The 22,018-nt window shown below is 45.2% G+C and overlaps 1 protein-coding gene across 2 annotated transcripts in view; it reads left to right on the forward strand.

Moving 5' to 3' along the window:
- The window catches only part of smg1 (SMG1 nonsense mediated mRNA decay associated PI3K related kinase), a 117,600-nt gene extending 96,256 nt beyond the window's left edge, over positions 1 to 21,344 (forward strand). For both annotated transcript variants that reach the window (XM_084036205.1, XM_084036206.1), the window contains exons 57-64: positions 9,114 to 9,266; positions 9,351 to 9,530; positions 16,782 to 17,009; positions 17,121 to 17,332; positions 17,423 to 17,523; positions 18,179 to 18,355; positions 19,103 to 19,209; positions 21,233 to 21,344. In XM_084036205.1, the coding sequence (XP_083892331.1) occupies positions 9,114 to 9,266; positions 9,351 to 9,530; positions 16,782 to 17,009; positions 17,121 to 17,332; positions 17,423 to 17,523; positions 18,179 to 18,355; positions 19,103 to 19,209; positions 21,233 to 21,310 (1,236 nt within the window). In that variant the 3' untranslated portion in view covers positions 21,311 to 21,344. The remainder of the gene's footprint in view (positions 1 to 9,113; positions 9,267 to 9,350; positions 9,531 to 16,781; positions 17,010 to 17,120; positions 17,333 to 17,422; positions 17,524 to 18,178; positions 18,356 to 19,102; positions 19,210 to 21,232) is intronic.
- Positions 21,345 to 22,018: the final 674 nt, after the last annotated feature.

The following is a 22,018-nucleotide window of genomic DNA, read 5'->3' on the forward strand; positions in this document are numbered from 1 at the left end:
TTTCACCATACAACTGCCTGGCAAGCGATTCAAGCGCACCGTACCCACACAGTGAATGCCTTGGTGGGCCAACACAAGCATCAATGGGACAGAGCTAAACCAGTTGTCAAAGAACAATTTGAAATTTCTGTTCTTTGGAATTGTTGCTGCCAGGCGCAGTACCACATTTCCACTTTTTCCTACATCTGGAAGCTCAGGTGGATGGACGGCTTTTCCCACATAAACCTCAAGATTGTGTGGAATGCCATCTGATCCAGCAAGGATCAGTATTTTGTACCCCCATTTCTTTGGTTTGTTGGGTAGGTACTGCTTTATTCTACTTTTGCCTTTAAAGGGAACCATTTGTTCATCCACACACAAGGTCTCCAGCATTGGAATATCTTTCAGCTTAGGTATGATGTGATCCAGGAGAGGCCTGATCTTGTAGAGCTCATCATAGTTTTCCATGTCTCGTGTGGGCTGACGGCTATTGTCATTGAAATGCAGACATTTTTTGATGGCCTCCCACCGTGCAAGAGGCATTACATCAGCAACATGTGCAATACGGCTACTGTGGCTCCAAAACATACGGGTGGCTGGGAGACCAAACAGTGACATGTGCAGCACTGTACCAAAGAATTGTTCAAGTTCTTCAACTGTGAGGTTGAGGGGCTTGGTAGGATTGTCCTGGACACTGTACAGGTTTGTCTCATTGACAGTGTGCTCAAGGATCTCATCAGAAAAAATACATTTGAAATAGTGGTAAGGAGATAGTCTGGTTTTCACCATACTAAGGTCAATCTTTTAAGATTGAACATTAGTCTGGTTTTCACCATACTAAGGTCAATCTTTTAAGATTGAACATTAGTCTGGTTTTCACCATACTAAGGTCAATCTTTTAAGATTGAACATTAGTCTGGGGAAGCTGCGCTTTGTTTCTACTGCTCAAGAGGCGGGATCAATGGGCATCGTTCAAATGACTCCGTACGCAATTGGATAGTCCTACAACCAATCAGAGCAACTTTCCGGACAACAACTGCTGCTTCGCGTCGCTTATGTTTCGTCTTCGTCACGTCACCGGCCAATAGCGTGCCAGGAGAGAATGGCCGTTTCTGATTGGAGCCAAAGATTCTGGCAATGTAACAGCGAAAGTAAGCCTGAGGGTGTCCTGCCTAAACTGCCGAGTAGGGTTGCACGGTATACCGGTACTAATTTGGTACCGGGGTACTGAGGCATTTAAAACGGTACCATATTGCATTTGGACAGGACCGGTACTTGCAGCGCCGCCGGCAGCGCCCGCAACAGCGCGGCGAACTCGCCACGTGACGTCACCGCGTTGTAACTACAGCTGAGAGGACGAGGAGCGAGCTGCAGCTTGGGGAGATAAAAGACAAGCCGGAGGAAACCGCTAGCAAGTTAGCGAGCAGCGTAGACTGGAACAACAAACGGAGCAGGAGGAAAGCTTGGAGAGCGAGAGAGAGCGAGAGAGAGCGCGAGAGAGAGAGCGAGAGAGAGCGCGAGAGAGAGAGCGAGAGAGCGCGAGAGAGCGAAGCACGGAGAGGAGACTGGCTGCTGCAACCGTCACCACGCCGCAACTTGCGGACAAACCAGCGCCGCGAAGTCCGATATGGCCGTACTTTAGCTAAAAACAAATGTGCAAGGCGAGGCAGTTAACGCCGAAGCACCACTGTGTAAACGGTGTTTAAAACATGCATGGCTAACGGCGGAAACACCTCCGACTTATCCAAACACTTAAAGGACAAGCACCCAGACCTGCACACTGAGCTCAGGGAACGACAGGTCATTTAAACTCATGAAAAAAAGCCACATTCAGTGCTAAAAGCAAGCGCCACCGCCCTTCACTCTTAACAAAAGTAGCTCTGGAAGAAAAAAAAAAAGAGCTGGTTTATTTATATTATTATATTTTACATTATATTATTGTATTGATATTTTCACATTTTTTAAATTGTGTGCATTAGAAAAGCTTGTCTTTGTGGTATTTTATTTTATTTGCTGATTAATATGTTATTATTCTAAGATTTTCTATTAAAATAAAGTCAGTAATGACATTTTTTGCGTTCACTTTTTATTTGAAAAAGTATCGAAAAGTACCGAAAAGTACCGAAACACATGTTGGTACCGGTACCAAAATGTTGGTATCGTGACAACACTACTGCCGAGCGAAATCCAAATTTCCCGGAAGTTTCAGGCAGGGTTCACCCAGCCTAGTAAGGAGACTGAATATCACCAGGTGGAGGAGGAATATCGGTCCATTCAGGATGTTCTGGTGGAGTAGCTGAATAAAATGTTCTCCATCAAGGTTTTTGGAAGTAATCTTCAGGAGGCTCTTCATCATTCGGGTCTTTCTCTTCTTCCTCTTCATCCTCGCTTTCTCCATCTTGAAAGGTTATAGAGATATTAAATTATTAAGAAATTGATCTTAATATTACCTTTAATAACACAATATGAAGACTACAGCTTGATATCTGACTCCTGTTTTGTTTAGTGCCTACTGTATGAACCAATATAAACCTATTATTGGAACCTCATCTCAACTAACGCAGTTTACTTCCACAATGTAAAAATGAGATCAATAATAAACAGAAACAATATTTTATGCCCTATTTTTTCACTTCTGCTCAAACCTTGCTGTGGAGTCCAGTCCTCATCAGTGCTTTCTATCTCACTGTCCTCACTTTCCGATGGGATTTCCCTTATGTGCTGGTTCCTCACTTTCCCTCCATAAAACTGTCTTACATCCATGTTAGCGGTCGAAATGTGTGAAAATTCGTTATTCCCAGTAAACAAATTGGTTAAAACACACATTTAGAACTAAAACTCTTCAAACAAACATGTAATAATGTGATAACCCCTCCAAAACAATGTTCACTCATACACTTTTAAAAATTACCCCTTAGTGCACAACGTTGCCCTCGGGCAACAAATAGAAAAACTGTATTTCTGAAGAAACTAAATGAAAAAAACGTCATAAAACCCGACAAAAAGCTTATTTACACCTTTATGCATGCTAACATATTTTTTATTTGCAGTTTATATCAGTCTAAATAAGTTTAGTAGTACAAAAAATCTTACCTTTTTCTCAGACCATGTGCTGTGATGGCCGCATGTCAGAAAAGAGCTTCCCGCCTCCAAATGATGCATCACAGTGACTCCCACTCCTGATTGGCTTATTCTTAGATAGTTCTTTGACTAATCTGATTGGTTTTTAAAATTTAAAGAAACTTGTGTTGGACATGGGGCCTAAGAAAACTTTGTGTTGCCTGAGGGCAACGCTGTGCGGTAGAGGGTTAAGTACCATACCATACAATATAGGTCTTACTGAAGGCTTTTAATGGTCAAAAGATTATTAATATATATTCGAATATTAATATTAATAAACAAACGAACTTCGAATATGATTTTTGGGCAAAAGTCAAAGCCCTAGTGCTCGATCCACACTACGTTATGGTGCAACGTAAACATCTGACTGAAACAGTTATCCCCATGATGTATACATGTGTGAAAGACGACATCCTAACGAAAATGCAGTCAGCAGAGCGACAGAACTTGTGTTGTTTATGGTGAAAAGCAAAAAATAAAGTACATCTGTATTTTGTAACACATGAGCCATTTTCATTATGTAAGAGCCAATCGAATCGAATCGAATCGTGATTAATCGATTCAGGACCTTATGAATCGAAATCGAATCGATTTAAGAAATTGGCCACGATACCCAGCCCTAGTCAGGACCTCAGTGGACTCTGCTGAACCAGAAAGCATAGCCAGACTCCCGGGAGTGATCCCGGGAGTAGTCAAGTTAGTGACAGTAGAGATGTAATTTAGTCAATTACTTTAATTAAAAATACAGGCGGTAAGAGGCAAACAAGACCACAACATCGGTGCAGTCCGGATCAGGTCCAGGGAGACCTGCTAGGCAAGAGAGCACAGGGACTCCGGGGGAACATACACAGAGAGAGCGAGAGAGAGAGAGAGAGAGAGAGAGGGGCTCAGTGTGTCGCTATAATCCCCCAGCAGTCTAGGCCTATAGCAGCTTAACCAAGAGCTGGCTCAGGGCAGAGCTGAGCCAGCCCTAGCTATAAGCGGTGTCAAGGAGAAAGGTTTTAAGCCTACTCTTAAATGTGGGAACAGTGTCTGCCTCACGAACCAGAACCGGAAGACGGTTCCACAGAAGAGGAGCTTGATGGCTGAAAGCTCTGGCCCCTGTTCTAATTTTGGAGACTTTAAGTAACCCTTTAAGTAAGGACAGTAGGGTTTAATGAGCTCTTTAAGATATGATGGTGCCAGTCCATTAAGAGCCTTGTAAGTGAGGAGAAGGATTTTAAATTCTATTCTGGATTTTACTGGCAGCCAGTGCAGAGAAGCTAATACAGGAGAAATGTGATCCCTTCTTCTGGTTTTAGTCAGAACACGAGCTGCAGCATTCTGGACCAGCTGGACAGATTTAAGAGATTTATTAGAGCAGCCTGGTAATAAAGAATTACAATAGTCCAGCCTTGAGGGAACAAATGCATGGACAAGTTTTTCTGCATCTTTTTGAGACAGCATTGGCCTAATTTTAGTAATGTTACGCAGGTGAAAGTAGGCTGTCCTCGTGGTTTGTTTAATATGCGAGTCAAAGGACAGGTCCTGATCAAAGATAACTCCAAGGTTTCTTACAGTAGTATTTGAGGCGATGGCAATCCCATTAATAGTCACTATATCTTTAGACAGCGAGCTTCGGGGGAGTTTAGGCCCAAGTACAATAACTTCCGTTTTATCGGAGTTTAACATCAGGAAATTGCAGGTCATCCAGGATTTTATGTCATCCACACATGCCTGGAGTTTAACTAGCTGATTGGTTTCTTCAGGCTTGATCGATAGATCATAGTTATGCTGATGAGTATCATCAGCATAACAATGGAAGTTTATAGAGTGTCCTCTAATAATGTTGCCTAAAGGAAGCATATATAAGTTGAAAAGAATTGGTCCGAGCACAGAACCTTGAGGAACACCGTATTTAACTTCAGTGTGCCTGGAGGATTTTTCATTGACATGCACAAACTGAGATCGATTGGATACATAGGACTTAAACCAGCTTAATGCGTTTCCTTTGATGCAAATTAATTTTTCCAGTCTACATATTAGAATCTCATGGTTAATGGTGTCAAATGCAGCACTAAGATCTAGCAGAACAAGTACAGAAACCAGTCCTTTTCTCAGAAGCAATAAGAAGGTCATTTGTCATTTTTACCAGAGCTGTCTCTGTGCTATGATGTACTCTAAATCCTGACTGGAAGTCCTCAAGTAGACTGTTATTGTTGAGAAAGTCACACAGTTGATTGGCGACTACTTTCTCAAGGATCTTAGAGAGAAAAGGAAGATTTGATATTGGTCTGTAGTTTGATAAAACCCCTGGATCTAGAGTAGGCTTCTTAAGAAGAGGTTTAATTACAGCTACTTTAAATGACTGTGGCACATAGCCTGTTAATAAAGACACATTGATCATATCTAATAGCGACTCGATAACTAAGGGTAAGACTTCTTTCAGTAGCCTGGTTGGTATCGGGTCTAGGAGACAGGTTGAAGGTTTAGAAGAAGAGATCATTGACGTTAGTTGGTTTAGGTTGATTGGAGAAAAGCAGTCTAAATATATATCAGGTCTTAATGCTAGTTCTAAAACTCCTGAGTTTGAGGGTAACGCGGTTCCAATTGAAGGCAAGATGCAAGTAATTTTGTCGCGGATTGCTAGAATTTTATCATTAAAAAAGTTCATAAAGTCGTTACTACTAAGATCTCTAGGAATGCATGGCTCAGTAGAGCTGTGACTCTTTGTCAGCCTGGCTACAGTACTGAAAAGAAATCTAGGGTTGTTTTTATTTTCCTCTATTATAGATGAGTAGTAGGCTGCTCTGGCATTACGGAGAGCCTTCTTATACGTTTTAAGACAGTCGGAATGACTTCCTTAAACTTAGCTACTGCTCTATCCGATAGACACCGAGAGTAGTAGCTTTTTCCTAGAGGAGTGAAGTCCAGCAACAATAATTCAAAGGTTATCAAGTAATGGTCAGATAAAGAAGAATTTTGAGGAAAGATTATTAAGTTTTCGATTTCAACACCATAAGATAAGACGAGGTCGAGAGTGTGGCTATGACAGTGAGTCGGTTTATGTACACTCTGACTGAAGCCAATAGAATCTATTAAGGAAGTAAATGTTACACTAAGGCTGTCATTTACAACGTCCACATGGACATTAAAATCCCCCACAATGATTACTTTATCTGATTTAAGGACTAAACTTGATAGCAACTCAGAGAATTCAGATAGGAATTCAGAGTATGGACCAGGAGCACGATACACAATAACAAACAGAATTGGCTGCATTGTTTTCCAGTTTGAGTGCGAAAGGCTGAGAATCAGACTCTCAAATGAGTTATAGTTTAGTTTTGGCTTAGGATTGATTGACAGGCTTGAATCAAAAATGGCTGCAACTCCTCCTCCCCGTCTGCTGCCTCGAGATATATGAGTATTAATATGGCTGGGAGGACTAGCTTCAAAGTCTTCATCACGCAGCCAGGTTTCAGTCGGGCAGAATAAATCAATATGATTATCTGATATTAAGTCGTTGACTGCTTTGGATGAGAGAGATCTAATGTTTAAGAGTCCACATTTAATTCTCTTATTTTGTTTTACTACATCGGAAGTGCTAATTTTTATTAGGTTTTCATGTGAAAACTCTCTTCCGTTTGACCTGATTAATTTGGTTGGTCGGGGGACAGACACCGTTCTTATGTGGTTTTGGTTTTGGGTGGGTGACTGCTCTAAAGGAGGCGCAGAGAGGTGTGTAAGACTGCAACTCTGCTTCCTGGTCTCAACACTGGTTTGTCATGTTCTAGGACTACCAATGAGATCAGCGATGTTTCTAGATAGGAGAGCAGCTCCATCCAAAGTGGGGTGGATGCCATCTCTCCTGATCAGACCAGGTTTTCCCCAGAAAGGCTGCCAATTATTAACGAAGCCCACATCGTTATCTGGACACCACCTCGACAGCCAGCGGTGGAAAGATGACATGCGGCTATACATGTCATCACTAGTAAAGTTTGGCAGGGGACCAGAGAAAACTACGGAGTCCGACATCGTTTTTGCATATTCGCACACCGAGCCAACATTAATTTTAGTGACCTCCGATTGGCGTAATCGGGTGTTATTGACGCCGACGTGAATAACAATCTTACTGTATTTACGTTTATCCTTAGCCAGCAGTTTCAATTGAGCTTCGATGTCGCCCGCTCTGGCCCCTGGGACACATTTGACTATGGTCGCTGGTGTCGCTATTTTCACGTGTCTCACTATGGAGCTACCAATGACCAGAGTTGGCTTCTCAGCGGGTGTGTCGCAGAGTGGGGAAAATCGATTGGATACGTGAACATGGTGGTTAACCGTGGGCTTCGGTTTAGAACTATGCCTCCTTCGGACATTCACCCAGCCTCCCGGCTGCTCGGGGTTTGCTGAGGGACGGCTAGCTGCTACGCTATGTCGGTCCGCACCATGTACAGCTAGCGTCAGCTGGCTGGTTACAGCGGCAGCCGACGGAGGATTGTTGGTGCGGAACCGCGCTTCCAAATCATTCATCCTCGCCTCCAAAGCAAAAAGTGAACTACATTTATTACATGTACCGTTATCAGTAAAGGAGGCAGAGTAGTAGCTGAACATCAGACACACCGGGCAGGAGAGAAGAGAAGGAGGACAGGGAAAGAGAGAAGCCATCGTAGCCGCTAGGCTAGCTGTTGCGCTAAAGTAGCTAGCAGAGATGGCGCGTAAACAATAGCAAATTTAGCGAGGCAACTCAGAGAGTGAGCGATGTGTCTGCTGAAGCAGGGATAGCGTGTGCTTAGTTTAAACTTGGCGGTAGTAAGCCGCTGAACAGGGAAACTACGTTAAATTAACAGAGTTAGGCTAGAGAGAAAAACACAGCCTGTAGCGACTATCACGGAGAAACAGGAAATGACGCAAAGCGCTTACCGTCAGAGAAGTCTCGCGAGATCGTGGTGAGTGACTTAACTAACTGTTAGCAGATTTACACCAGAATCCAGATGGATTCAGATCCAGTAAGGGTGATGCTTGAGGTGCCGCTCTGCTGCTTGTGTTCATCAGATCCACCCGTCGCTCCTCCACAGTCCAAATATGGTTACTTCTTTCACTGGTTGCAAAAATTCCAAGATTGGGTTGGCCAAAATGCCAAACTTAAGGCTTCAAAATCGTAGTCCACAAACCTATGACTATGTCGACTATTTCTAAACAGTCTATGGTTTACACACACATTTCAGATTCATTGAAATATACTTTTAAAGGAGTCATAACCTGGTTTTATACGTATCCAGCCCCCCTTGGATCGCTTTGGATCAATTCGTAAAACTTATTAGAAAAAAAAAAAAAAAATTTAATCAAACATTGAGCTTGTTCTGACCCTTTTTCGTACCGCGATTTTATCACGCGAGATTACGCGCGAGGTTTTGACTGGTCCGGATGTGCATTGTATAATATGTAATGAGGCGCGCGTTGATTCGCCGCAGGAAGGACAGAGCCGGGGGGGCTTGCCTGCATGCAGACTCCAAAACATAAACAGCCCCCTGTCATGGCGCACACACTAAATGACGAACCTTACGGAATTCAGGCGATTTCAGGTAGCGGACGGGGCGGGGTTGGGTGGTGAAAGAGGGGTGGGCTTATGCAAGTAGCCTCCACGGTGACGTCACCGTAGGCGCAGAATCAAAATCTCGTGCTTTAGGAATGCACACCCTTGTGTGCTATTCCTGTTCGGAAAAAAAAAACAGAAGCGAAAAAACGGCGCCACTTTCAAACTCCAGCCTTTCAGGCAAGTTTCAACTGAGGTCAAACACAGATATGCATGTTTTAACAAGAGAAATTGCGATTTCCTGGTGATGACTCCTTTAAAAATGTTTATAAACTTGATTTATTTGACTTTTAAATAATACTTTTGTTATTTTTTGTTCACATCTGCATGCTGTCTTAAGCCACAACCACTAAATGCATAAAGAATAATTTATTTATTTTGTGGACAAAAAGTAGCTGTAATTTCCATCTAAAGTAGCATTGTGTGACTGGTTGTGTTGTAGGAGAAGCTAGCGTCGCTGGAGGCCAGCATTGAGCAGCGCCTGAAGTGGGCTGGTGGAGCCAACCCGGCTCTGGCCCCCGTCCTCCAAGACTTTGAGATGACCATCAGGGAGAGACGCACCATGGTGGCCAGAGAGAACCAGCGCACCAGCCAGGTAACGCCACTGATCATCACCAAGGGCCTATTTGTAAAGCTTGTGACTGGACTCTTTCTTAGTTTCATTGCCATTGTGTTCCAGGTTACTTTCTTGTGCTCCACCATCCTGAACTTTGAAGGCCTTCGGACCCGATCCCCTGAGGCCCTCAACATGGATGCGGCACTGTTTGAGCTGCTGAAGCGCTGCCAGCAAACCTGTTCCTACGCTGCTCAATTTAGCAGCACAGTGTCACCGCTGGAGCTCCAGCTACTGCACAGGCTGGTGGGTTTGACCTCTGACCTCTACTTAGTCTCCATTCCTGTCAAACACGAGCCCCTACGTTAAGGGAGGGTTGTCTTACTGAATGAATACTATACATTGGTCGTCTAAACCGGTGTTTGGGTCTTCTGGGGGCTTTTGTGTTCTTTTAGTGAGAGCTGCTGCTCAGTGGGTTTACAAGCTGGGTTTATCTGTTGGAAGGAAATCGAGGAGTATGTGATCTCTTTCATGGCATTCATTTCTTGTCTCACTTAGGGCTGGGTATCGCGGCCAATTTCCTAAATCGATTCGATTTCGATTCATAAGGTCCTGAATCGATTAATCACGATTCGATTCGATTCGATTGGCTCTTACATAATGAAAATGGCTCAACTGTGTTACAAAATACAGATGTACTTTATTTTTTGCTTTTCACCATAAACAACACAAGTTCTGCCGACACTCTCTGCTGACTGCATTTTCGTTAGGATGTCGTCTTTCACACATGTATACATCATGGTAGGGCTGAACGATTTATCGTTTTCTGACTGAAATTGCGATTTCAGACAACGCGATCATGTGATCGCCAAAGCTGCGGTTTTTGCAGCGCTCCTGACTCACCCAGGATCTGTTGTCAACTATTTTACACATGCCGTCCTCCGACCATCCTGCCAGGCTCAACAATCAGACTACTCGTGAACAGGTCACGCTAACCAATCAGTATTAACCTGCTCCGTATTTGTAATTAGTCAGAAATTACTTCAACTGGACCAGAAGCGGAGTTAGGGGATTTAATCGCCAAGAAAAACAGCACGTCCGTCATTTGGGAGTATTTCGGGTTTGAGGCTGCAGACGTGCACCAGAAACGGGTACTGTGCAAAACCTGTCGCGCTAAAGTTGCAACATCCAGCGGAAACACAACCAATATATACCGGTGATATAATCTCCCGCGAGAGGGTGCATTTCACGGCAGGGGTGCTGATTACGGCACAACGCCGGCACTTGAAAAGTCACCACGGACATTTGCATGACGCGTGCATGACGAAAAAGTCCGGTAAAAAGTCCGGTGACTATGATGATCAGGCCTACTGTAGCAAACAGACTACAATTACAGCATCTTTTGCCAGTGTAACTCTGTACGATAAGAGCAGCGGAAGACACCGGAAAGACGGATTTAAAAACCTCCTCCGCACGCTGGACAGATATACGATTCCCTCCTGCACCGACTTCTAACAGGTTGCCGTCCCACAGCTATACGCGGAGTGTAAAGAAAAAGTGGTAAGCCATAAATGAATGACCCACCTATTTTAATGTCTGACATATTTTTTAGAAGGGTCATTTTATTTCAATAACAGTTTTTGTATTTGATTTACAATTAAATTATTACAGTTAAGGATTTTTGCACATTTTAAGACAGTCAAAGATGGCTCTTTTAGTTCATTTGTAATAACTGCCATTGGTCAAGGACTTTAAAGAATGAACATGCATGTTTCTTGTTAATAAATTCATTTGGAAGCAATTTTTTAACTTTAGTCCTTGCATTAGAGTAAAAGCATTCAATGTGAAGCTTGATTTGGAGGAAATCGTGAATCAAATCGAAATCGCAATATCTGTCAGAAAAATCGCAATTAGATCTTTTCCCAAAATCGTTCAGCCCTACATCATGGGATAACTGTTTTAGTCAGATGTTTACGTTGCACCATAACGTAGTGTGGATCGAGCACTAGGGCCTTGACTTTTGCCCAAAAATCATATTCGAAGTTCGTTTGTTCATTATTAATATTCGAATATATTCGAATATTTATTAATAATCTTTTGACCATTAAAAGCCTTCAGTAAGACCTGTATGGTATGGTACTTAAGTTGTATATGTTTTGTCCACCAGAGGGCAGTGTATCAGTCAACGTCAATAGGCAGGCAACATGTTTTCAGAACCTTTATTTATTTAAGGTCAGACATAAACTGTGTATGCATTCGGTTTCATCAAAATAAAGCTAAATAAGCCAGTCGGCGGGGTTTGTTTGCCTATTTACGGGCAGTATTCGGGGCGGTGCGTCTTAAGAGTTTACGGTTTTCAGGACGGAGCGCGAGTGCGGGCCCGCGGAGCGTAATTGTGGGCTCGCGGAGCCGTGTGCTGCCCGGTGTCGGTGAGAGCTCCAGGCTGCTTTCGGACATTATTTGGGCCGTCAGTGGCGACTGTTCGGCAGTGTTTGTTTGCCTATTTCCGGGCAGTATTCCGGGCGGCGCCTCTTAGAGTTTACGGTTCTCCGGACAGAGCGCGAGTGCGGGCTCCTCGGTGGCTGTTGTCGATGTTGACGCGGCCATTGTTCTGCAAAATTGGCACAAACCAGGGCGCTAACGTCACCTATAGGAGCCATCTTGCACGCTTGTGCGCTTGAATGAACGTCAACCGGACGTTAACGCGCCACTGCTGCATCACGCACGAGGGGTAAACTTCATGGGGAAAAATCGATCTCATGCCCTATGAATCGATATTGCAAAATTTAAATGAAATCGATCCAAAATCGATTGAATCGATTTTTTTACCCAGCCCTAGTCTCACTATGGGGGAACGCCTCCTCGTGACCTCATTTGAAGCTCAGATAACGCTATGCAGCCCTAATTGTCTGGCCACTAGTGACGTCTAGGGCTGGGCGATATATTTAGTTTTTAAAATCACTATATTGCCAAAAGTATTTGCTCACCTGCCTTGACTCGCATATGAACTTAAGTGACACCCCATTCTTTATCCATAGGGTTTAATATGACGGCAGTCCACCCTTTGCAGCTATAACAGCTTCAACTCTTCTAGGAAGGCTTTCCACAAGGTTTAGGAGTGTGTTTATGGGACTTTTTGACCATTCTTCCAGAAGTGTATTTGTGAGGTCACACACTGATGTTGGACAGGAAGGCCTCTGTCTCCAAAAAGCGGCGTGTGAACGTGGGGGAAACACTGCAGTGTATCCAACGTGCTGTTCTATCGCGTCGTAACGTCCATGATTAGCTTGTGTGATGGCAATTGCAGCCGTTTCTGCTTGGACATTAACAACGCGGTAGTCATTGAACTACGCCCGTCTCATCCGTGCAAGCAAAAGAGCGACGCGGAGAACACCGAGGCCATCTTGGGTTGCAAGATTTATAGCCTGCGCAAAACACTTAGTGTACAGCTTCAATCCCGCCTCGCACACGGCCATATTACGTGCATTGTCAGTAACAATAAGCGATGCCATAGTTGGGTTTTTTAAGCTCACAGTCAGTAACGGCGGTCTGTAAAACCTCAGCTATGTATGGCTAACAAATCTCGTGGCACGAGATCTCGTCACACCTCTAGTAGCGATTGACTGCAGAAAGTTGGGGACCTCTGTGCACTATGTGCCTCAGCATCCGCTGACCCCGCTCTGTCATTTTACGTGGTCTACCACTTCTTGGCTGAGTTGCTGTCGTTCCCAATCACTTCCACTTTGTTATAATCCCACTGACAGTTGAGTGAGGAATATGTAGGAGCGAGGAAATTTCACGACTTGACTTGTTGCACAGGTAGCATCTTATCACAGTACCACGCTGGAATTCACTGAGCTCCTGAGAGCGACCCATTCTTTCACACATGTTTGTAGAAACATTATATACACCTGTGGCCATGGAAGTGATTGGAACACCTGATTTCAATTATTTAGATGGGTGAGTGAATACTTTTGTCGATATAGTGTATGTATATATATATAGTGTATGTGTATATATATATATATATATATATATATATATATATATATATATATATATATATATATATATATAATTGACACGCCTCGGCTCGCAGCATGCGCAACAAAATAGAGCAGACGCCAAAACGATCGCTTCACGGCGCGGGACGGCCGCGCCTATTCGCGGCACTCCGCGTCTGGTGTGAACTACGCTATCACTTAACAAGGGCGCCGAAAGGAAGCGGGCTCCGCTATGCGCCTATTCGCGGTGCTTCCGCGGCCGGTGTGAACCAGGCGTAATCGGTCCGCCTGAAAATCATCCAGTGAGAAACGTTCCGCGGTGCAAAAATAAGTGCGATTAAAATGCGTCAATTTTTAAAGTCCCGGCCTTACACGACAATATCGTGTATATCGAGATTTATGTAGCGTTTCTTTCGTTTCTCCTCTCCCCGTGTCCCTCACACAACTCCGCCTCGCCCCGCCTCTCTTCCTCTCTGTGAAACCAATAGCAGCCCCTCCCCTTCCCGCTCACTCACACAAAAGTCCCGCATGCAGCAACAGCATGGCTGACACAGTATGTCTGGATGTTGTTTTCAGTCATCACATGAAAGAACACAGAGAACATGACTGAAAATATACTGACGAGTCTCGTCAGCAAGTATTTCTACTCATATCGCCCAGCCCGAGTGACAACTATGTCATAAGGGTTTGGGTTCCTCCTCCTGTATACCAGGCTGACATAGCGTCATTGTTGTCATTCAAAAACCTCTTCTCGCTTCCCACAGAAGCCTGACGACAATTGTATTATTGTGTACTAAGCACTTCTTTAACCAGCTGTACAGTTGCATCCTACTTCTCTAACAGTAGCAATACTACAGCTAGTTTCTGGTCTAAGGTAGCAATACTTTAACCACAAAAGTAGCAATAGTTTTGCCAAATGTATTGTTAGCAACACAAGCAACAGGTTTGCTTTAGTTGGTAACGGGTAACGCTACCTCACAACAGGTAGCAATACCTCCAGAAAAGCACTACTTTTCATCTCTACTCTATCCAGGGGATAGCTTACGAGTACAGTGTAACAGAGTAAAGTGCACGGAGGCTGCTAAGATGCTCTCTGGTTCCCGTTTTGAACCCCTGAAACAAGTGGTGCTGAAAATGCTGTCATTGACACTGCTTTCTTTAGCCTCAGCTAAGCATATAGGTGAGATCCAAGCTTTTATCCTGAAAGTAGGGATGTCCCGATCCGATATTTGGATCGGATCGGCCGCCGATATTAGCAAAAAAATGCATATCAATATCGGATCGGCCTGCACGGGAAAATCCTGATCCGGACTCCCGATTCAAAACATCCAGTCCATGTTTTCCAGCGCACCGATGTAGGTAATCCATTCCAGTTTTTTTTTTCAGTTTTTCCCCCAAAATCCGGTCCGCGTTTTCCAGCACACCTAGTGCACACCTAGCAACCTGTCCAGCATCCCCTAAACAACAACAAGGCGGACTTGTCTGTGCATGTCCCACTAAGAATTTAAAGTTATCGATAAAAATGTCAGCTGTGTGGGATTATTTATATCGGTATCAAATGTCGCTCAGCAAAGTCCAGACTCTTCTCTGTTCTGGCGCCTCAGTGGTGGAACGAACTCCCGACCAATGTCAGGACAGCAGATTCATTTGCCATCTTCCGAAAAAGGCTCAAGACTTACCTGTTCAGACTTCACCTCGACTCACATTCTACTTTACTCAGATGAGGACCTAACACTTATTCTATTTTTAGCTCTTACTTTATCGGCAATGATACGTTGTGGTTTCTTTGTTTCCTTCTTTTGACAAATGTACTTATTGTAAGTCGCTTTGGACTAAATGACCTAAATGTATCGGCCGATACTAAAAGCTACAATATCGGATCGGATCGGAAGTGCAAAAAGCTGGATCGGGTCATCCCTACCTGAAAGTTATGTGCCTTTCTCCTCTGAGGAGCACCGCGGTTTGCATACTCTGTGCCCAGTTTGCGCCCTGGGAATTAACCTGGACAGGACCCAGGGTTTTAGACAGGGTGCCCAGTTATGTGTCTTGGGCGAAGCCACACATGGGAAAGCCTTTGGCCAAGCAGCGTCTTTCCCACTGAATAGTAGGGGCTGTTTCCTTGGCTTCTACTACCAAGGGTCTCCAGCCTCCCGCTGGACTGTGTGCCCATTCTACACTCTTTAAAGGAGTGTCTATTCAAGAGGTGTGACATTAACTGCGTTAGAAGTAAGGCATTTATGGATGAATACCATTTGAGCTTTAATTAGATGATTCATCAGGTTATTCATATTTATTATGCATCCTATCTAGGAAATCTAGCATTTCTTTCCCCGTACAACATTTGAAAGGCAGTGTTGTAGAAGTATTCTCAGTTCTGTATTGTTTACATCCATGTTTAGCAGCTTGTTGTTGTCTTCTTCTGCTCTGCCTTTTCTGGTGCATTGCTTCATATCTTGGGGTGGTACTCCCCCTGTAGGTCAGTTACATTTACATTTAGGTGATTTAGCAGACGCTTTTGTCCAAAGCGACTTACAATAAGTACACTTGTCAAAAGAAACAAACAAAGAAACCACAACATATCATTGCCAATAAAGTAAGAGCTAAAAATAGGACAAGTGTTAGGTCCTCGTCTGAGTAAAGTAGTAGCTGTTCAGTAAACATACCTTAAGAACAACTACGCTATGATCAAAGTGCTATAGGTAAGGGTTTTTTTGGGGGGGGTTAGTGGGTCATGCTATGCAGAGTCGAGGTGAAGTCTGAACAGGTGAGTCTTGAGCCTTTTTCAGAAGATGGCAAATGACTTCTGGCCTGACATTGGTATGGAGTTCGTTCCACTGAGGCGCCAGAACTGAGAAGAGTCTGGACTTTGCTGAGCGACATTTGTTTGATTTCAGCGATGGTGGTACTAGCCGGCCAGCTGAAGTAGAGGAGCGAAGTGCTCGCTTCGGGGTGTGTGGTTTGACCAGTGTTTGAAGGTAGATGGGTGCCGCTCCATTGATGGCCTTGAAGGCCAGTGCCATCGTCTTGAATTGGATGCGTGCTGCAACAGGGAGCCAGTGGAGGTCACGGAGGAGGGGGGGTCACATGGGAGAACTTGGGTAGATTGAAGACAAGGGTAGATTGGGAGTCCAGCCAGGAGAGAGTTGCAGTAGTCAAGGCGGTAGATGAGCAGTGCTTGGACCAGGAGTTACGTTGCATCCTTTGTGAGGAAAGTCCGAATCCTGCGGATATTGTAGAGGGCAAATCTGCAGGATAGTTGGTCATCGAGGATTACCCCCAGGTTCCTCGCAGTTGAGGAAGGCAATACTGTGATGCCCTTGACAGTGACCGACAGGTCCATGCGAGGGCAGTCTTGAGTTGCAATGTGAGTGTCGGAGGTTGGGGGAAAAGAGAGGAATAGCTGGGTGTCATCTGCATAACAATGCTGTTAGGTGGTGTCGCAGGGCCTTGCATTGCATTGTGAATTTTTGCAAGAGAAAAAGAAAACCACAGCCCTACTAGAGGGCAGTAACTTCACCCGCTACCTTTCTAATCTCTTTGTTCATCCCCACAGAGTCCGGTCCTGGACCTACCCATAGGCAGTCCTGATTGGCTGAGCTGTGCCCAGAGGCAGCTGGAGGAGGAGCTGATCGTTGAGAGGAGGACTCAGGAGGAGAGGGAGCAGCAGCTCGAGTCCTGCGGAGACACACTGCAGCTCTTGGTCGACTCCATTAAGACCATTCTGTCCAACCACAACCGGCAATTGGCCGACGTCAAGCACCTGCTGAGAGCCATGTCGAAGGTAGGCTTCTTAAAGGAGACATGGTGTACTCCTGGAACATGTGGTAGGAAACATCTCTCCAGTGTCTCCATTTATTATTTTCTAATTCATACTCTCAACTCTGTCATACAGGATGAGGAGGCAGCGTTGGCAGATGGTGAAGAGGTGGCATATGAGGGCAGCGTGCGTCACTTCCTGTTGGAGTACAAAGGCTGGCAGGACAACATCCAGCTGGTCCTGTTCACGGTGGTCCAGGCAAGTGGGCAGCCTCGCAAACAGGAGCAGCTGGAACTGCTGGAGGAGATTCCTGCTACGCTGAAGGAGCTGCACTCCCAGAGCCAGAGGTTCTACACATCTCCTGTCATATACACATTGAATCCAGCACTATGAATCCTCTATTAATATGTTGTGTGTGTATATGTGTTTGGCTACAGTGTGTATAATGGCCTGGTGAGCTTTGCCTCCCCGCTAGTGACGGACCGAGACAGTGAATGTTCGAGTCCTGTTTCTGCAGCTCAGACCAGTTTTGCAGCAGGTAAGAAACTGCAGCTTCAGGATTCCAGTGCTGAGACACTTTCACAGCAAGAAACGCATCATCATCTGTATCATCTGTAGAAAATATCTTACTAATGAATGACTAAAACCAGAAGAAGAAGGAATCCTGCAAATAATGGACATTTTGCAACAATGTGAAAATAATAATAAGAAAAACAAATAGATAACGAATAACGTTGCAGCGTGAAAATAAGCTTCTCTATGTATGCTTGATATTAAGAACAAGATTATTGAACAGGATTTGTCATTGACTTGACTCCCGGCCTACCGAGTAGTGGTGCGCTGCTTTTCCAACACAAGTAACAACCAATGTGTCAATCGTTTGCTGTCGATAATCACATTTTCATACACGTTTGAGGCCAAACCACTGAAATAAAACCTCCTGATTCAGTTCTATGCTTAGTCCTGACTCCACACCGATACAGTCCAAAAGTCTAAAAAGTGTGTGCTTCCGGGTTCCCGAGTTCAGTATTTGTCCGGGGCTGGTAGAACATGTCCCTGATGATGGAACAAAGTGAACAACAGACAGTGGAAGAGCTGCTAAGGTACAGATGTTGTGTTGAGTTCCACAAATGTAACGTAATCAGTCTGTTTCCACTCTTTTCTTCAATCCTCTTTCTGTGCTATCACTTCAGCTGTTAAATGTAGTGGACTGAAGACGCAGCCGGACTCCATGTCCCAGAATGCACGCAAGGCTCTACCACGTAACCTGGGAACCCCCACTGATACCCCACCCAGCACGCTGCTGATGAACAGCAAAGGCCTCAACCCCAGTCCCAAGAGGGCTGTACGAGACCCCAAAACAGGACGAGGTACTGGTCTTCTTCTTCTAATAACTGCTCTCTGTTTGGGAGTCCTCTTCTTCATATCTCCTCCTGCTGCTGGAGAAATCTGATCCAACTGAGCATAGGGCGATATATATAACATTTGATGTCACAATTATCCTAGCCAAAATAACGGCTGGTAACGGCCGTAGTAAGTCGGTGAACGTGGTAACGGCTGTAGTAAGTCGGTGAACGTGGTTACGGCTGTAGTAAGTCGGTGAATGTGGCAACGGCCGTAGTAAGTCGGTGAATGTGGTAACAGCCGTAGTAAGTCAGTGAACGTGGTAACGGCTGTAGTAAGTGGGTGAACGTGGTAACGACTGTAGTAGGTAGGTAGAACCCAGACAGATTCTATCAGCAGACACACAGCTGACGACTTCCCAGCTAAATGTGGTGGAGACTCACTAGACTGTTACCTTCATACTACAGCTGCTGATAAATTACGGTTCAACATGTTTGTTCATTAGGTTAGTGTTGCAGCTGAGTATTAGGCTCCATGGTGAGAGGTTAATGTCACGTTGCTGCAGTTAGAGTACCAGATACTGGTATTGGTACATCCCTTGTTTTTATTCATATATCACTTGGACTTACTACATCAAGCCCTTTTTAAATTCTTCCCAAACAGATGCATAATGTCTGTGAGGGGTTGGGGTGGGATCTGTGTAAACCTGGACTTGAATGAAGGCTGTTTGTGCTTCTTGTGCTGTAAAGCTGCCCGTGGTTGTTGTGTTGCAGCCGTCCAGGAGAGGAACTCCTATGCAGTCAGTGTCTGGAAGAGAGTGAAGGCCAAGCTGGAGGGCCGAGACATCGACCCCAACAGGAGGATGAGCGTCACAGAGCAGGTAACGCTCCGCCTTTATGACTCCATTTACTTCTCATTGTTAAACACACCAAGCTGTCGATGGGAGTCCTTTGATAGTCCTACCCTGATGTCACCATGAATCACTGGCGTAGTTGCTCTATTGTTGCATGCTTACACTGAAACTGGACATTATTCTATCACATTAAATCAGCTTTGATCCAACAGAAGAGCTTCTGTATTGTTTATCTGATCCCAGATCAGTTCAACCAGGAATCTGTGCAGCTGAGAGGTTAGATGGTGTCTAATTATGTAGTAGAGGAATCAAAATTCTACAGCTCAATCAGAAAAAATATGAGAAATAAATTGAAAAAACATCTAATTCTAATTCCTTGGAAATGTGCATAAAAAAACTAAATATTAATTCTCCCCATGCTATCAAAAATGGTATTGTAAGTATTTTCCTGGGTATCAGTATCGACTTTCAAATTCTAGTATCGTGACAATAAAGTTTCAGTCCTGTTCTGTGTTGTTTTCTACTGTGATGATTTTGAGACAGCTTCTTGAAAACAACGTAAAGCTTGCGTGTCGTATTCAACGTGATGTACGAGAGACATTCAGGTTGAGGCCCGGTACAGATCAGATGGCCCTCACATGGTGGACGAACGAGTCAACGACTCATCCACACACCGATGTGAATAGTTCACATGAGGGCTGGGGGTCCAGGAGTGACATGACTCACTCATACCCCTTTTCCACCAACGCGAACCTAGTTCAAGAACCGGGCCGGTGCCCGTGCTGGTTCGCAGTTGGTTCAACTTGCGAACCTTCTGAGAACCTGTTTGCGTTTCCACCGGCTAGAGAGCCCAGAGAGCCACGTCATTACGTCACTGTATACGTCTGAGGTTTCCCCGCAGCGCTAATTTCAAGCATAGCAGACATGTCTCTTCAGAAAAAGTTTTTATTTTGGCAAATAATACAATAACAATAAAATACACAAAATACTAAAATCACAATTTTTTTTAAAGTGTAGAACAGTGTGTGATCAATAGATCGGAGTGTTTGATGTTTAGTCATCTGCAGGTTGGACCTCCGTTCAATATCGCCGATGTCCAACAGCTCTACAAACACAAACCAGAGAACAGCGGTTTAATCACAAACGTGTCCACGACGCTGTGAAGACAGATGTTAAGTCACGTTGGTAGTTGGTAACGTTTCGTGATCCAACGGCAGTCAGAAAGTGGCATGCTAACGTTGTTGTTAGCAATATCACGCTAGCTGGCTAGCTGGCCGGTCGGCTTACATTACCCGAGGAAGCATAGCCAATAGTTGCTGCTGTTACACACGTAATCACTAGCTTGGTAAACTAAACATAAATGTGGAGTTGGTTTACAACGAGGTGAAACAATTTAAAAATGAAACTTACCGAGAACAATGACGTTAGTAAAACTCCACAGCAGCGTATTTTCCCCCATTGCCTCGAGCGTTAACCCCGCCCCCAGCCCCTAACGTAAGCAAGACCTTCTTCTGGGGCCGGTTCCAGCCCAGCAAGGAGTTGGGGCCGCTCGGGAACCAATTTTCCTGGCCGAGAGCCAGCTCTTTGTCTGTGGAAACAGGAAGAAGCCGGATTGGGCACCGGCTCCGAACCGGCCCTCAAAATGCCTCGGTGGAAAAGGGCCATCACAGTATTAACAAACCTACCAGAAGTGAAAGACCTGAACTCCCCTCTCGTCAGTTAGACCTGATGAAGCCTCTTGACCAGGTCCCCCCCCCCCCAACCTGAGCAGGATCATGATAGCGGATGGATGTCTGGGCCCCTAGTTTCTGAAAATGTGGCCCCCTGAACAATGTAGTTAGTAGTTAGGATGAGGCTCCAGCAGGTTTCAGGTTAATAAACTGAACTCCTAAAAGTGATGAGGTGAGCAGAGCTTGGATCAGTAGCTGGGTCCATGACAGTAACGCATAAAGAGTGGCGTTGTAAAGCTGTGGCGGCCTGATGACGATGACCTTTGACCTGCGGTTGTAAGACGCGTTTGCTGAGCTGGTGTCCTGCTGTGTTGTTGCAGGTGGACGTGGTCATCAAAGAGGCCACCAACATGGACAACCTGGCCCAGCTGTACGAGGGCTGGACCGCCTGGGTGTGAACGCGTTGCTGCTTCATGTCTTTGGTCCAGCGAAGGCTTGGAGATCCACCAGAGTCCAGCGGGTCTGGGGTGTCGGAACAGCAGCACCGGGCCACACTGGGTGGAGGAAAGGGGATGCGGATGCTTAGTCTGCCCTCCCAAACTCCTGGGCACCCAAACTGGTGCAGCGACCTCGTAGCACCGCTGCAACCACACACACCCCCCACCCCCACCCCCCCACCCCCAACCGCGGGCGATCGGTTAACACAACGCTTAGTGAGCCTGCTGCCCCCGCCTTCCTTCCTGGGGGGTTTGACCAGGCAAAGCAGCGCTGAAAGGGGGAGGGGGACAGGAGGGCAAAGTCCTCCTTACCCTCGACCCCCTCACCTGCATAGGTCACTGTCAAGTTGTACCCATGAACACCACTGCATCCTGTTGAGCCCACACCACCTGAGGGCAGGAGGAAACAGGAAGTGAGCCGTTGACCCCTGAAGCACATGGCCGACAAGCTGTGGACGGGACTTCACCGGGGCCCGCGCTCCGATGGACAGGCTGTTGTTTTTCTCTATCCTTTCCTCAGTGGTGTCGTGATTCTGATTGGCCGGAGGGTTTCATGTTTGAGCAGTGATGAGAGCGAAGGGTCAACAGGATTCTTAATGGACCCCGTCTGAAAGCTGAGAGGAGAAGAGGTGAAGGTGGGGAACCAAAAGTTAGTCAGTAAATACTTTC

This window comes from Eutrigla gurnardus (genome assembly GCF_963514095.1).
Source record: "Eutrigla gurnardus genome assembly, chromosome: 20".
In the NCBI taxonomy this organism is placed as follows: Eukaryota; Metazoa; Chordata; class Actinopteri; order Perciformes; family Triglidae; genus Eutrigla; species Eutrigla gurnardus.